The sequence below is a fragment of the Rana temporaria genome, chromosome 8 (assembly GCF_905171775.1).
Source record: "Rana temporaria chromosome 8, aRanTem1.1, whole genome shotgun sequence".
Lineage (NCBI taxonomy): Eukaryota > Metazoa > Chordata > Amphibia > Anura > Ranidae > Rana > Rana temporaria.
This window is the reverse complement of record NC_053496.1, coordinates 34,645,890-34,661,965: the sequence shown is the minus strand read 5'-3', so window position 1 is coordinate 34,661,965 and position 16,076 is coordinate 34,645,890. Positions and strand designations below refer to the sequence as shown.

The following is a 16,076-nucleotide window of genomic DNA, read 5'->3' as shown; positions in this document are numbered from 1 at the left end:
TCCCAGGGGGTTACCTTGCGAGAGCGCTCCTGTGTCATACACTTGGCATACATAGACACGGAGGGCCAGATTCTTAAAGAGATACGACGGTTTATCTCCTGATACACCGTCATATCTCTGAGTTAGGCCGGTCGTATCTATGCGACTGATTCATAGAATCAGTTTCGCATAGATATGCCTAAGATCCGACAGGTGTAACTGTGTTACACCGTCGGATCTTAGGCTGCAATTCCCGGCCGGACGCTAGGTGGCGTTTCGCTTTATTTACGTGACGATTATGCAAATGAGGAGATACGCTGATTCCGTAACGAACGACCGCCCGGCGCTTTTTTTTTACGTCGTTTGCGTTCGGCTTTTTCCAGCGTATAGTTACCCCTGCTTCTATGAGGCGCAGCCAATGTTAAGTATGGCCGTCGTTCCCGCGTCGAATTTTGAAATCTTACGTCGTTTGCGTACGTCGATTCTCAAAAGCGCTGGACGCAAGTTACGCTCACGCCGAAACCAATGACGTCCTAGCGACGTCATTGGGAGCAATGCACGCCGGGAAAATTCGCGGACGGCGCATGCGCATTTAAATCGGCACGGGGACGCGACTGATTTAAATAATACACTCCCCCTAGCCGCGGAATTTGAATACCGCCGGGGGATTTACGATGCGCCGCCGCAAGTTTGGAGGTGTTTTGTGAATTACCCACTTGCCTCTCAAACTTGCGGCGGCGGATCTTAAATCAGATAGATCACGCGGATCTAAAGATCCGCTGATCTATCTGAATCTGGCCCGGAGTGTATAACTTGGCGTCATTGGATTTAATTGACAGCTGCGGGAGCCAATGGCTGCGCTGCTATCAATCTATCCAATGAAGAGCCGAGAAGCAGTGGGGAGAGCAACGCGGGATTGCGCCCATGGTAATTCGGGGCTCAGGTAAGTAAAACGGGGGCCCGTGGGGGGGTCACGGACACAGCAAGGTGTTTTTTCACCTTAATACATAGGATGCATTAAGGTGAAAAAACGCAAGGCTTTACAACCCCTTTAACTCTCAAAGTCAGTCTCAGGCATAGTACAGAATATGCATCTTAAACCCGTTTTGATAGGATAAAACTGAATATATATCGCATAATCTCAGCTGTGTCTGAAACCCAATAAAGATTCAGGACTGCATCAGGACCGACCCAAACTGGAAGTAATTACGTACTTGCTGATGTACTCGCCGGTCAGGACTTTGCCGCAGGATTTGCACTTGAAGCAGCCGAGATGCCACTGCTTGTCCAGCGCTAGTAAGGCTTGGCCGTTCTTGATGTCCCTGCCGCAGCCTGCGCAGCCTGCAAACCAGAACAATAAGAAATGTAAGAAAACTTCCATCAAATTTGTAAATTGCTACAAAAGGTACAATTTGTAGTTCGGTCACTAGAGAAAGGAGACTGAAGAACTGCTGCCTCCTGCCTGCAGCAGGCAGGCTGATGACATCATCTCAGCCTAGACAAAGTCACTGGAGATTAAGGACTCTATAGTGGAGCTCATAAAACCTGTACAATCAGACCGTAATGTGTGTGGCACATCAAGAGGACATTTTGGACATGTGGGTTCATGTAAGGGAACACAGAATTGTTAAAAATGTAAAGGTTACACAAAACAAATATCGGTGAATAACCTCACAATATTTTATATACGATCAGCATTGTGGGGAGTATTCTGTCAGAGTGATGTGTGGCTGAATTGCACAAGGATATCTTGCAAGCACAGGATCAGTTTAAAAATATGAGAAAAATATTGATTAGAGATACCTTAAAGGGAACCAGTCATGCAAGAGTCCCTGGAAGGAGTAATGCCGCGTACACACGACCGTTTTTCATGTCACGGAAAAAACAAAGTTTTTCTCAACGCGATTCCTCTCAAGCTTGCCTTGCATACATACAATCGTGATAAAAAATGCTCAAACATAGCGCGTGACACACAACACGTACGACGGCACTATAAAGGGGAAGTTCCATTCGAATGGCGCCACCCTTTGGGCTGATTATGCTAATTTCCCATCTCATAACTTGCTTCTGAGCATGCACGTTTTTTCCCTGTCGTTAAAGCGTACACACGACCGTTTTTCACGACAAGAAAAACGACAACGTGAAAAACGATGAGAAAAAAATAGATCATGTTCTAAATTTTTAATGCCCATTTTTCTCGGAGCCTACACACGACCGTTTTTAACGTCCAATTAAAAAAACTGCATTTTCTCGTCATAAAAAAAGGACGTGTGTATGCGCACAAGTCAGAGGTGCTCAATCCAAACACTATTTGATTTTGTATGTGGATACAAAGACATGTCATGGGCAGAGGTCCCTATCCTAGGATAGAAGGGTAGTTCAAGTGATGTAGAAACATACTGGAGGCTGCATGGAGACACAAGTGTCACAGAGGGTCAAATGTCAGACTTCAGAAGCTCTGATGAAGAGTTTTTGAACCCCTGAAATGCGTTGGATATCCTTTTGTTTGTCTGACCTTACTGGAATAAAATTGTATCTGGCAGCTTAGGAGGCACAGTGCACCTAGCGCTGGAAGAAAACATGGAGAAGGCAGAACGACTCTGGAGAACACTGTGATATAGGAGGCTTTAAAGATACTGGTGGCCCAAGGATGCAGGTAAGACTCCGGAAGCACAAGGGTCTCAGCTAGGCATAGTATCACATCACTTAAATCAGGGCTCGACAAATCCCGGGTGCCAGGTCGCCATGGCGACTAGAAATAGGGTCCTGGCGACTTGGCTTTTTTTTTGTGAGCTGGCGCCATCTGGTGGTGAGCCATTGGTATTACAAGTTATTACCACCAGATGTGTAAGCTGGCGCCATCTGGTGGTGGCCGTTGGTATTACAAGTTAAGCATTACAAGTTAAACAGCAATTCTAATGTAATTTTTCACTATTTTCACTGCCATCTTCTTCCCTCTAATTAGAACCCCCAAACATTATATATATTTTTTATCCTAACACCCTAGAGAATAAAATGGCGATCGTTGCAATACTTTGTCATGCCGTATTTGCGCAGTGGTCTTACAAGCGCACTTTTTTGGGAAAAAATTACATTTTTTTTAATTGAAAAATAAGACAACAGTAAAGTTATCCCCATTTTTTTAATATTATGAAAGATAATGTTACGCTGAGTAAATTGATACCCAACATGTCACGCTTCAAAATTGCGTCCGCTCGTGGAATGCCGACAAACTTTTACCCTTTAAAATCTTCATAGGCGACGTTTAAAAAAATCTACAGGTTGCATGTTTTGAGTTACAGAGGAGGTCTAGGGCTAGAATTATTGCTCTCGCTCTACCAATCGCGGTGATACCTCACATGTGTGGTTCGAACACTGTTTACATATGCAGGCGCTGCTCACGTATGTGTTCGCTTCTGCGCGCAAGCTCGTCGGGACGGGGCGCGTTTTCTGGCGCCTAAATTTTTTAGCTGGCTCCTAGATTCCAAGCAAATTTGTCAAACCCTGACTTAAATATTGAGGCTTGGTTCACTTAGCAATTTGAAGCTATGACAATCAAGTGAGCTGCCTCCTGATTGGCCATGGTGAAACCGTGCTTTGGAAAGAAGACTCAGAGATCCCAGAAGAGGAGATTGTAACACCTTCCTTGTGGTCATAGTTTGGTGAAGGCACTTTTCTGTTCCACCATGACTGTCCCCCTGTGCTGCTCCATAAAGACATGGTTTGACTAGTTTAGTGTGGAGGAACTGGAATGTCCTGCACATAGTCCTGACCTCACCTCTACTGAACATAACACTGAAAACCTTTGGGATGAATTGGAACATTGATTGTGAACCAAATCTTCTCATCCAACATCTGTACTTGACCTCACAAATGGGGACAAATTCCCCTATACACTCTCCAAAATCTTGTGGAAAAACCTTTCCAGTAGAGTAGAAAATGTTATAATCATAAGCAAGGGCGAGGTGGGCAACTCCTTATTAATGGATATGGTTCTGGAAAGTCAAACAAAAGGATTCGCCCCAGGACTTTAAATGAAGTGGGTACCGTTACCGCCAGTACTGGAGGTAACGGTACCCACTTAATTTAAAGTCCCGGGGCGAATCCTTTTGTTTGACTATATGTTATAGGGATGGAAGTGTGTTACTGGGGACACCAGACCTTTCCTCTTTCTGTATATGGTTCTGGAAAGGGACGTCCAACAAGCTCACATAAGTGTCATGGTGAGGTGTCCACAAACCTTTGACCATATAATGTTTATATGCATTTAGTCCTGATGAAGGAGACACTTTAAAGCCTTTGAAACGAACCATCTTGGAACTCAAGTCATCACCTTGGAACTCAAGTCATCACCTTGGAACTCAAGTCATCACCTTGGAACTCAAGTCATCACCTTGGAACTCCAATCATCACCTTGGAACTCCAATCATCACCTTGGAACTCAAGTCATCACCTTGGAACTCCAGTCATCACCTTGGAACTCCAGTCATCACCTTGGAACTCCAGTCATCACCTTGGAACTCCAGTCATCACCTTGGAACTCAAGTCATCACCTTGGAACTAGAATCATCACCTTGGAACTCAAGTCATCACCTTGGAACTCCAATCATCACCTTGGAACTACAGTCATCACCTTGGAACTGGAGTCATCACCTTGGAACTCCAGTCATCACCTTGGAACTCAAGTCATCACCTTGGAACTCAAGTCATCACCTTGGAACCCAAGTCATCACCTTGGAACTAGAATCATCACCTTGGAACTCCAATCATCACCTTGGAACTCAAGTCATCACATTGGAACTCCAGTCATCACCTTGGAACTCCAGTCATCACCTTGGAACTCAAGTCATCACCTTGGAACTCAAGTCATCACCTTGGAACTAGAATCATCACCTTGGAACTCAAGTCATCACCTTGGAACTCCAATCATCACCTTGGAACTACAGTCATCACCTTGGAACTCGAATCATCACCTTGGAACTGGAGTCATCACCTTGGAACTCCAGTCATCACCTTGGAACTTGAGTCATCGCCTTCGACTTTTAAACCCCAAATCTATTTTATAACACCTCAGCAAAGAGTCCTTGAACAGGTATGTAGACCAGTAGTTATGATTTCACTTGTTGCATACTTGTTCAATTCAGTAACTCCAAGACTTAATGCCAAAGACAGCCAGACAACTGCTATTTTTGCAAGGAGATCAGCAATGGAAGCTTTCATGTGTTCATAATGACAGTTTTTCCTTTACTGTAATACATGCACCATCTGCAGCTCTGTTTTCGTTCTCAGGTCTGTCCACTAGGAGGCGTACACACACCACAGTCAGCGCTCCTACAGCGAGTACCTGTCTCCAGTAATCGGAGGTGATGCATGAGATGTGGGCGGATGGGCAGGGAGGGGGTGCCGTGTAATCTCACATGTCAATTACAGCAATACAGTCTGACAAGCCTTTTACCAATGTAACAAGCGTGCACGTAACAAGCAGCCCGGGGTGAAGAGGTGCGCGTGTCCAGTTAGTTACGGAACGCCGTGATAAGACACGTTGTACTCTGTGCGACTAATAACACCACAAATCTACAAAATGTAATAAACTGAGGGAGAGAAGAATACAAATAAAATGACCAATGATGCAAAAAGCAGCAGACAATTATGTTAGTGATATTTCGGTTATAGGTGGAGACTGGTGGGACAAATCACCCACTGGCTTATTTATATCCCTTGGGAACAGCTGCAAGATGTGCAAACCTGGGAACTTGGAGAAGGGATGGTGGGAATCCCACATAAAGGGTGGACAGCAGGGGAGCAGAACCAGGAACTCAATGTAGGGATGATGAGAACCCAGCATAATGGGCACAACAGACCTAGATACCTGGAGCAGGGATGGTGGGAACCCCTCATAAAGGGCACAATAGGTGTGCAGACCCAGGTACCTGGAGCAGGGGTGGTGGGAACCCCTCATAAAGGGCACAATAGGTGTGCAGACCCAGGTACCTGGAGCAGGGATGGTGGGAACCCCTCATAAAGGGCACAATAGGTGTGCAGACCCAGGTACCTGGAGCAGGGGTGATGGGAACCCCTCATAAAGGGCACAATAGGTGTGCCGACTTAGGTACCTGGAGCAGGAGTGGTGGGAACCCTTGAAGTGGAAAAAAGGTGTGCAGACAGAACTTAGAACAGGGATTGTAGAATTTTTTCAGACCTCCCCGTTATGGTCTTTGGGACCAAAACTGCATAATTCCACCATAAAGACGCTCTTGTAATTTTTTGCGTTTAATGCAAGAGGTGACACCAACAAAATGCTCAGGTGTAAACGGCCCCTTTAAGGATAATAGGATTCTTCAGGATGGTTTGGATATCACATGACAAACTATTCTGGGGCCCACTCACACCTGAGGGTCCGCCCTGGTTCACACTGATGCGATGCGGAAAAAGCACAAGATTTGCTGCGTTTCCTTTGCATTGCATTGTGCTGCATAGCAATAGCACAGCATCTATGCGGTCTGCTGCAGGTGTCAATGTTAGAGTAACGACACCCTGAAACAGATCACAAAACGCAGTGGTAGAATCAGGTGCAGAAAAAAATAAAATGGGCCTGCACTATTTTGGTGCGGATGCGATTTGAGCCATACAAAATGTATGGCTCAAATCACACCTCAAATCGCACGCAAAGACATTGCATGTGATGTGCACAGAATTGCGGTGCGATTCCTGTGTGAATCACATGCGTGTTTCGCACGCACTAGTGTGAACCCAGGCTCCTGCACAATTTTGGTGCGGAAGCGGTCGGATTTGAGCCACAAAGAATGAATGGCTCTAATCGCACTGCTGAAGAATCGCATGTGATTTGAACAGGAATAAAGTGCAATTCCTGTTAAAATTTCCTGCGGTTCCCATTGTGAACCGGCACTTGGACTTCTTTGTCATTCTATTACATGATCACACCTGAGCGATGCTCTGTCATTCAATGCTCAGAAAAAGCACAGGAGCGTCTGTGGGGCATGATCACTTGATTTTGGCGCCAATACAATATAACGGGAGAACCTGAAAAACGCCTTGAAATGCAACGTGTGTTTTTTGTGTCATTTTTCATCTAACAACTGCATTCTTCTTCTAGTGACTAGCTTTCCATTGGCTAAAACAAAAACACTGAAGCCTTAAAATGCATGAAAAAAAAATACAAAATAATAAAAACAAAAATTTAAAAAACAAACAAAAAATAAATAAATAATATAAATTAATTAATAATAATAATAATACATAAAAAATAAAAACAATAACAAATAAAGATATTAATAAATCATGAAAAAATAAACAAAAAACATACAAAACTTTCTGAAAACAAATATCATTAAAAAATAACAATCAAAAATTCAGAGATTCAATTTATTTTTATTTGTGTGCTAAGGGAGACAAAACCTGACATCATCCTATGGAGTCTCCCCTCCCTGCCTGATCCCATGGCAGTGCCACTTTCACAAGGGATAATGGAAGCTGAATTCCAGCAAATCCCCTGTTGTTGAGGGGTCATCGATGACCCTATCTGGAGTCAGCTGTCAGCAACCAGCGCTGACCCCAAAGGTATTTTCCAAGTTCCCTAAGGTGCTGTGACCCCGCTCTGCTCCGCACCTTTGGCAGCTGCCCCCTGCTGACCTCCCCCAATTATATCTGGCTTCATTTAACGCTCAACATGGGGAAACATTTTTCGTTTACTCCAACAGGCACTTGAAAACTCACCAGCAGAGCTGACAATCTAATCTCTTTCCAGTGAACCATCCGCTATAAGAGATACTGTTTCTGTCATAATAGACAAATATGGGCAACAATTGGGGTGTTACTGGGGGCCAGGGGCCCCTGCAAAAAAAAAAAAGAATTCTCAATGGGCCATTGGTTGAGCTGCTATTATTGGTAGACATACATGGGAGGTGTGCAACATCCTTTTATAAAGACACCAGAATGCCAAGGTGGCGATTTCTCAAACTCCGTCTGCTGAAAAACTTACAGCCAAATTAAAGCAGACCTGTCATCAGATACATATTTTCATAGTAGGTACAGTCATGGCCGAAATTGTTGGCACCCCAGACATTTTTCACAGAAAAGTATTGCAGTAACACATGTTTTGCTATACACATGTTTATTCCCTTTGTGTGCATTGGAACAAAACAAAAAAAGGGAAGAAAAAAAAAGCAAATTGGACATAATGTCACACAAAACTCCAAAAATGGACTGGTCAAAATTCTTAGCACCCTTTCAAAATTGTGGATGAATAAGGGCCCTTTCACACGGGGCGGATCAGTAATGATCCGCCTCCGTGTGTCTGTCAAGCTCAGCGGGGATCCTCCGTAAAATCCCTGCACACTGTGCAGGGACCATCCTGTCTTTCCTCCGCTCTCCCCTATGGGGGGATCGGATGAACACGGACTGTATGTCCGTGTTCACCCGATCCGATCGACGGAAGAAAAATAGGATTTTCTTCCAACCGATTTTGCGGAGGCGGGTGATTACGGGTGTCAGCGGATGGTCATCCTCTGACACCCGCAATCACATAGGGACCAATGTATGTCCCGTTTTCATCCGCAACGGATGGATGAAAATGCGGACATACGGTCCGCACATGTGAAAGGGGCCTAAGATTGTTTCAAGCATGTGATGCTCTTTTAAACTCACCTGGGGCAAGTAACATGTGTGGGCAATATAAAAATCACACCTGAAAGCAGACAAAAAGGAGAGAAGTTCACTTAGTCTTTGCATTGGGTGTCTGTGTGCCACACTAAGCATGGACAACAGAAAGAGGAGAAGAGAACTGTCTGAGGACTTGAAAACCAGAATTGTGGAAAAATATCAACAATCTCAAGGTTACAAGTCCATCTCCAGAGATCTAGATTTGCCTTTGTCCACAGTGCACAACATTATCAAGAAGTTTGCAACCCATGGCACTGTAGCTAATCTCTCTGGGTGTGGACTGAAGAGAAAAATTGATGAAAGGTTGCAACGTAGGATAGTCCGGATGGTGGATAAGCCACCCCAAACAAGTTCCAAACAAATCCAAGCTGTCCCGCAGGCTCAGGGAGCTTCAGAGTCTGCGCCAACTATCCATCGACATTTAAATGAAATGAAACGCTATGGCAGGAGACCCAGGAGGACCCCACTGCTGACACAGGGACATAAAAAAGCATGACTACAGTTTGCCAAAATGTACTTGAGTAAGCCAAAATCCTTCTGGGAAAACGTCTTGTATACAGATGAGACCAAGATAGAGTTTTTTGGTAAAGCACATCATTCTACTCTTTACTGAAAACGGAACGAGGCCTACAAAGAAAATAACACGGTACCTACAGTGAAATATGGTGGAGGTTCAATGGTGTTTTGGGGTTGTTTTGCTGCCTCTGGCACTGGGTGCCTTGAATGTGTGCAAGGCATCATGAAATCTGAGGATTACAATAGGATTTTGGGTTGCACTGTAGAGCCCAGTGTCAGAAAGCTGGGTTTGCGTCTGAGATCTTGGGTCTTCCAGCAGGACAATGACCCCAAACATACGTCAAAAAGCACCCAGAAATGGATGGCAACAAAGTGTTGGAGAGTTCTAAAGTGGCCAGCAATGAGTCCAGATCTAAATCCCATTGAACAGCCGTGGAGAGATCTTAAAATTGCTGTTGGGAAAAGGCGCCCCTCCAATAAGAGAGACCTGGAGCAGTTTGCAAAAGAAAGAGTGGTCCAAAATTCCCGGTGAGAGGTGTAAGAAAGAAGCCTATTGATGGTCATAGGAAGCGACTGATTTCAGCTATTTTTTCCAAAGGGTGTGCAACCAAATATTAAGTTAAGGGTGCCAAGAATTATGACCAGCCCATTTTTGGAGTTTTGTGTGACATTATGTCCAATTTGCTTTGTTTCCTCTTGTTCCAATACACACAAAGGGAATAAACATGTGTATAGCAAAGCATGTGTTACTGCAATACTTTTCTGTGAGAAATACTTGATTTTCCATAAAAAATTCTGGGGTGCCAACAAATTCGTCCATGACTGTATATGCATGCTTAGTTATGTGAGAGTTAGACTGCCAGGAATGTATTACTTCTCTCAAAGGTCACATTACTCTCCATGACAATGCCTTTATCTGCTTTTCTTTCCAGAGGACATCGCCATCTTTGTTTAAGGATCATCCACAATCACCATCTATTTCCTGGACTGAGATGTCTGACACAGATCAGCCCCTACTGCACGCTCCCATCTTCTGAATTGCTACACAATTACATTGTTGCAGTCTGATCACTGGGGAAGAGGAGACTGAGGAAATGCTTCCTCCTACCTGCAACAGACTAATGACATCATCTCAGCCTAGGCAAAGTCACTGGACTGGAGTTTAAGGCTGCTTTCACATTGGGCAGGGGAGCCGCGGTGACAGTATAGCCACGCTATTTGTAGCGCCGCTATACCGTCGTATTTACAGCGATATTCGGGCGATAGCGGTGAGGTTTTAACCCCCGCTAGTGGCCGAAAAAGGGTTAATTCCGCCCGCATTGCGGGCGGTATTACCGCGGTTTCCCATTGATTTCAATGGGAAGGCGCGGTATAGGAGCGATAAACACACCGCTCCTATACCGCTCCAAAGATGCGGCTAGCAGGACTTTTGGAACGCTCCTGCTACCGCACCGCTTCAGTGTGAAAGCCTTCGGGCTTTCACATTGAAGCCTGCAGGGCATGATTTTTTCGAGCGGTATAGCAGCGCTATTTTTAGCGCTGTACCGCATGAAAAATGCCTCAATGTGAAAGGGGCCTTAAGGACAGCTTTTTAACCACTTGAAGACCAAACTTCTCCTGGAACTTTTTGCTTACAGGTTTAAATCATTATTTTTTGCTGGAAAATTACTTATAACCTCCAAACTTTATATTTGTTTTTATAGCAGAGACCCTAGGGAATAAAATAGCGACCGTTACAATAATTTATGTCACACGATATTTGCGCAGTGGATTTTCAAAAGCAATTTTGGAAAAAATACACTTTAATGAATTAAAAAAACAAAACACAATATCTACCCCAATTTCTTGTAAAACGTGAAAGATGATTTTACGCCGAGTAAATAGATACCAAACATGTCACGCTTTAAAATTACGCATCCTTGTGGAATAGCGACAAATGACAGTACTTAAAAATCTCCATAGGCGACGCTTTAAAAAGGAGCTCCACCCCAAAGGGTAAGTTCCGCTTTAAGTACTCCTCCCCCTCTCCCTTGGCACTTTTGCCGTGTACTTTTTTTTGGGGGGGGGGGGGGGAGTTCTCCTCGCTTCCTCCACCCTGCAGTTATCTGGGAAACGTCACAGGTCCCGGAAAACTGATGGCAAGTATACAGTCTATGCTTATTCTTCCTCAGGTCAAAACTGAATACAGAACCCCGGGGGTGCTGCAGAAAAACAAAGCTGGACTTTTAATTGAAGAATAATCAGCACACAATCTTCAAGATTCAGTAAAAGAATGCAGACTCTGATCATTCTGTAATTGCTCGCAGAACCGTAACTGGATTCCTACTGACATTAGCAGCTTCAGGTTAAATCTCTGCATGGAATGTGACAAAGCAGAGTAACATGAGTGTCACATGACTGGCGAGCTGGACGGGTCAGGAGAGACATATGACTCCAATACAGAAATGGACGATTCCTCATCTGTGGGGCAAAGGGTTCATGGGGGTGGGAGGAAGACAGGGCAGTTAGTTTAATGTGGGGGGCAGGGAAGCCAAACTATATTGTAAGTAAAACTTCAGCTTTATACTGGTTGTCAATAAGAATTCATTTAGCAAGTATAAAACCAAGGTACGTAAACCCTAATTACAGAATTGTCTTTGATTTCATTTGAAAGTGGGTTTTTTTTAGAAGTGAGGGGAAAAAAGTCATGAGGTCACTGGAAACACTGGAGTGCAGATCACTGGAGACACTGGGGCCACTGGAGACACTGGAGTACAGATCACTGGAGACACTGGAGTACAGATCACTGGAGTACAGATCACTGGAGACACTGGAGTACAGATCACTGGAGACACTGGAGTACAGATCACTGGAGACACAGGAGTACAGATCACTGGAGACACAGGAGTGCAGATCACTGGAGACACAGGAGTGCAGATCACTGGAGACACTGGAGTACAGATCACCGGAGACACTGGAGTACAGATCACTGGAGACACAGGAGTATAGATCACTGGAGACACTGGAGTACAGATCACTGGAGACACAGGAGTACAGATCAGTGGAGACACAGGAGTACAGATCACTGGAGACACAGGAGTGCAGATCACTGGAGACACAGGAGTATAGATCACTGGAGACACTGGAGTACAGATCACTGGAGACTCTGGAGTACAGATCACTGGAGACTCTGGAGTACAGATCACTGGAGACACAAGAGTACAGATCACTGGAGACACTAGAGTACAGATCACTGGAGACACTGGAGTACAGATCACTGGAGACACAGGAGTATAGATCACTGGAGACACAGGAGTATAGATCACTGGAGACACAGGAGTACAGATCACTGGAGACACAGGAGTGCAGATCACTGGAGACACAGGAGTGCAGATCACTGGAGACACAGGGGTCAATGGGACACAGGAGTGCAGATCACTGGAGACACAGGGGTCACTGGTAACACAGGAGTCCAGATCACTGGAGACACAGGAGTGCAGATCACTGGAGACACTGGGGTCAATGGGACACAGGAGTGCAGATCACTGGAAACACAGGGGTCACTGGTAACACAAGAGTGCAGATTACTGGAGACACAGGGGTCACTGGTAACACAGGATTGCAGATCACTGGAGACACAGGGGTCACTGGTAACACAGGAGTGCAGATCACTTGAGACACAGGGGCAACTGGTGACACAAGGGTTCAGAATACTTGAGACACAGGGGCCACTGGTGACAGGAGTGCAGATCACTGGAGACACTGGGGTCACTGGTGACACAGGAGTGCAGATCACTGGAGACACTGGTGACACAGGAGTGCAGATCACTTGAGACACAGGGGCCACTGGTGACACAAGGGTTCAGATCACTGGAGACACTGAGGTCACTGGTGACACAGGAGTGCAGATCACTGGAGACACAGGAGTGCAGATCACTGGAGACACAGGGTTCAATGGTGACACAGGAATGCAGATCACTGGAGACACAGGGGTCATTGGAGACACAGGGGCCACTGGTGACACAGGAGTGCATATCACTGGAGACATTGGGGTCAATGGTGACACAGGAGTGCAGATTACTGGAGACACAGGGGTCACAGGTAATACACGGGTCACTGGAGACACAGGGGTTGGTAAAGTCAAAAGGGTCACTGGAGTCACAATGGTTGCTGAAGAAACCTGGAAGTGCTGGCTGCCCACCCCTTGGCCAGCCCCGATAAATGGATCATTTTCTTTACCGATCTCAGGAATTTTTAATATTAGAAGTCATTTGTCTGGTAATTCTCTGATAAGATTCTGTTGTATGTATAAAGGAACACAATGACTAACCACTGAGGGTGGAGCCCCTATGGACAGGTCTGGAGCACTGGCGGCTCCATGACCGCAGCAGATGAAGTGCGGCCTTGGAAGGCCTGTCAGCCTCACCCTATTATCTCCTCAAACCACAGAAATAACTTTTTCCCAGGAGGGCGTCTGGCGTACCCAGACCCTGGCACCGCGCCTCGTCTCATACAGGGTGTTACATTATAAATGAGACTCTCATTGTTCATCGCAGAAGGCAGGGAGGGGGGAACCTCCACACAATAACATTTATGACAGAATGAGGTGACAGCGTGTAGGACCTATTCACAAAATGGGCAGGACTGTTGGTCCAGGTGCAGTCCTGGGTTTGCCCATATTCACCAGATTTATCCTTGTCTGTCATTGCATTGCACTTCCCAGCAGTGGGTGCAGAAGGCTGTGCGCCATATGAGAATTTTAGGAACATCTTAAATAGGATCCTAAATATACTGGGGCAGATCCTCAAAGAAATTATGCGGTGTATCTCTTGATACGCTGCGTAATTTAAAATTTAGCGCGTCGTATCTTTGTTTTGGTATCCACAAAACAAGATACGACGGCATCTGTGTTAGATCCGACAGGCGTACGTCTTCGTACGCCGTCGGATCTTAGATGCAATTATTTTTCGGCGTACGCTAGGTGGCGTTCCTGTCGTAATCCGCGATGAGTATGCAAATTAGCTATTTCCGACGATCCACGAACGTACGACCGGCCGTCGCATTTTGTTTACGTCGTTTCCGTTCGGCTTTTTCCGGCGTATAGTTAAAGCTGCTATATGGTGGCGTACTCAATGTTAAGTATGGCCGTCGTTCCCGCGTCTAATTTTGAAAATGTTACATCGTTTGCGTAAGTCGTCCGTGAATGGGGCTGGACGCCATTTACGTTCACGTTGAAAACAATGACGTCCTTGTGACGTCATTTGGAACAATGCACCCTGGGAGTTTTTACGGACGGCGCATGCGCAGTTCGTTTGGCGCGGGGACGCGCTTCATTTAAATGAAACACGCCCCCTACCCGCCCAATTTGAATTACGCCACGAGAGATACACTACGCCGCTGTAACTTACAGCGCAAATTCGTTGAGGATTCAAACAAAAGCCAAGTAAGTTACAGCGGCGTAGTGTATCTTACATCTGCGCCGGGCGCAGCGTCTGTATGTGGATCTGCCCCACTGTTGTGGTTGGACAGAGTATAAAAAAAAAGTGTGGTTGGTCATTTTTGTTTGTTTGAAATTATGTTACCATATTTTTTTTTAATCCAATTAGCCATTTTTTTTTTTAATATTTAATAATAATGTTCTATTATTTGTGATTAATAATCAGGACCAAATTCATATTTTTAAAAAAAATATTATTAATAAAATAATAATAATAATAATATAATAAGTATAATAATATACTTTAATAATGTTAAAATATAATACATTTATAATACTAATAAAATAAGAGTTCCTAAAAAATATTCTTTGGTCATTTTTCAGACACTTTTTTGAGAGTTTGTTTGGACATTTTGGACAGGCTGACCTTTGTTTTTTATATATTTTTTTTTTTCAAATCAATATTAAGCTAGTTACTATTCAAGAAGTTGTGGGAATGCATGCAAAATAATGCGCGTTCCTGCAACGCACAAAAACGCACAGTCTTTTGCTGGGGCACGGTGATAATTCCTGATGGCACTCCCATACACCTTGCTAACTTATTGTTTGTGTGCCAAAACGCATGAAAAGTAGCATGAGCTTTTTTTTTTGGTGTCTTTTTTTGAGTCACGTGTGAATATTTCACAGGTGCATGCTGGGACTTTTTTTGCGGGGGAAAAGTTGAGTTTTCCATTAAATTAAGACCGTTTGTTACTTTAAAGGAAGCAATGTCATATTTGGTGCTACGCAATATTTTAATAGATTCTGTCCAGTCTTTGGGGGGGGGGGGGGTTGCCCCCATCTCACTAGAACTTCTCATGCAGCCCCCTAAAATGATGTCACCCTAGTCTGGAGCATATCCTGCCTTTCCACAACTCCACTTTTCTGTGTTCTGCACCTGCCATAAGCTCCCTATGGACTCATGCAAGGGCTGTAATAAGCAGGACAGACCCAGCAAGCGATCATAGAAACATGCATTGTGACAAATTCCCTCTGTCACCTCCAGTATGTCCCTCATATAATGAAATGAGACTGTTCACAGTGACCGTCCCCCAACCCCCCTCCCATCCCCGCCGCCAGCGCCTGACCGCCACAGCTAAGATTCTTCCAGCAGGATGCGGCGTGAAGAGGTCGGACATCCAACAACACCCAGAGGCTCCCGACTGATCCTCTCTGTGACTGCCCAATTAACATCAGATGTACAGACTAGTAAATATTCTGCTTAACCAAGTGTTTATATTTCCACGTTGTTATGTCACAAATAAGACATCCAATAAAGTATTGCATCGCTTTTATGTACCAGTCAAATATTTGCTTCCATTTTTGTTCTAAGGACCACCATAGAGGACTATATACCTCCCTAGAGAGATGTCTTCCTGTCCTCGAGCAAGCTGTTCACGAAGATCAGGGGAGTGATGTGTATATGTATACATGCATGTGTGTGTAT

The 16,076-nt window shown here is 44.8% G+C and overlaps 1 protein-coding gene across 22 annotated transcripts in view; it reads right to left on the bottom strand.

Moving 5' to 3' along the window:
• The window catches only part of ABLIM1 (actin binding LIM protein 1), a 297,962-nt gene that overhangs the window by 172,119 nt on the left and 109,767 nt on the right, over nucleotides 1–16,076 (bottom strand). For all 22 annotated transcript variants that reach the window (XM_040361545.1, XM_040361549.1, XM_040361556.1 and 19 more), the window contains one exon: nucleotides 1,194–1,320. In XM_040361545.1, the coding sequence (XP_040217479.1) occupies nucleotides 1,194–1,320 (127 nt within the window). The remainder of the gene's footprint in view (nucleotides 1–1,193; nucleotides 1,321–16,076) is intronic.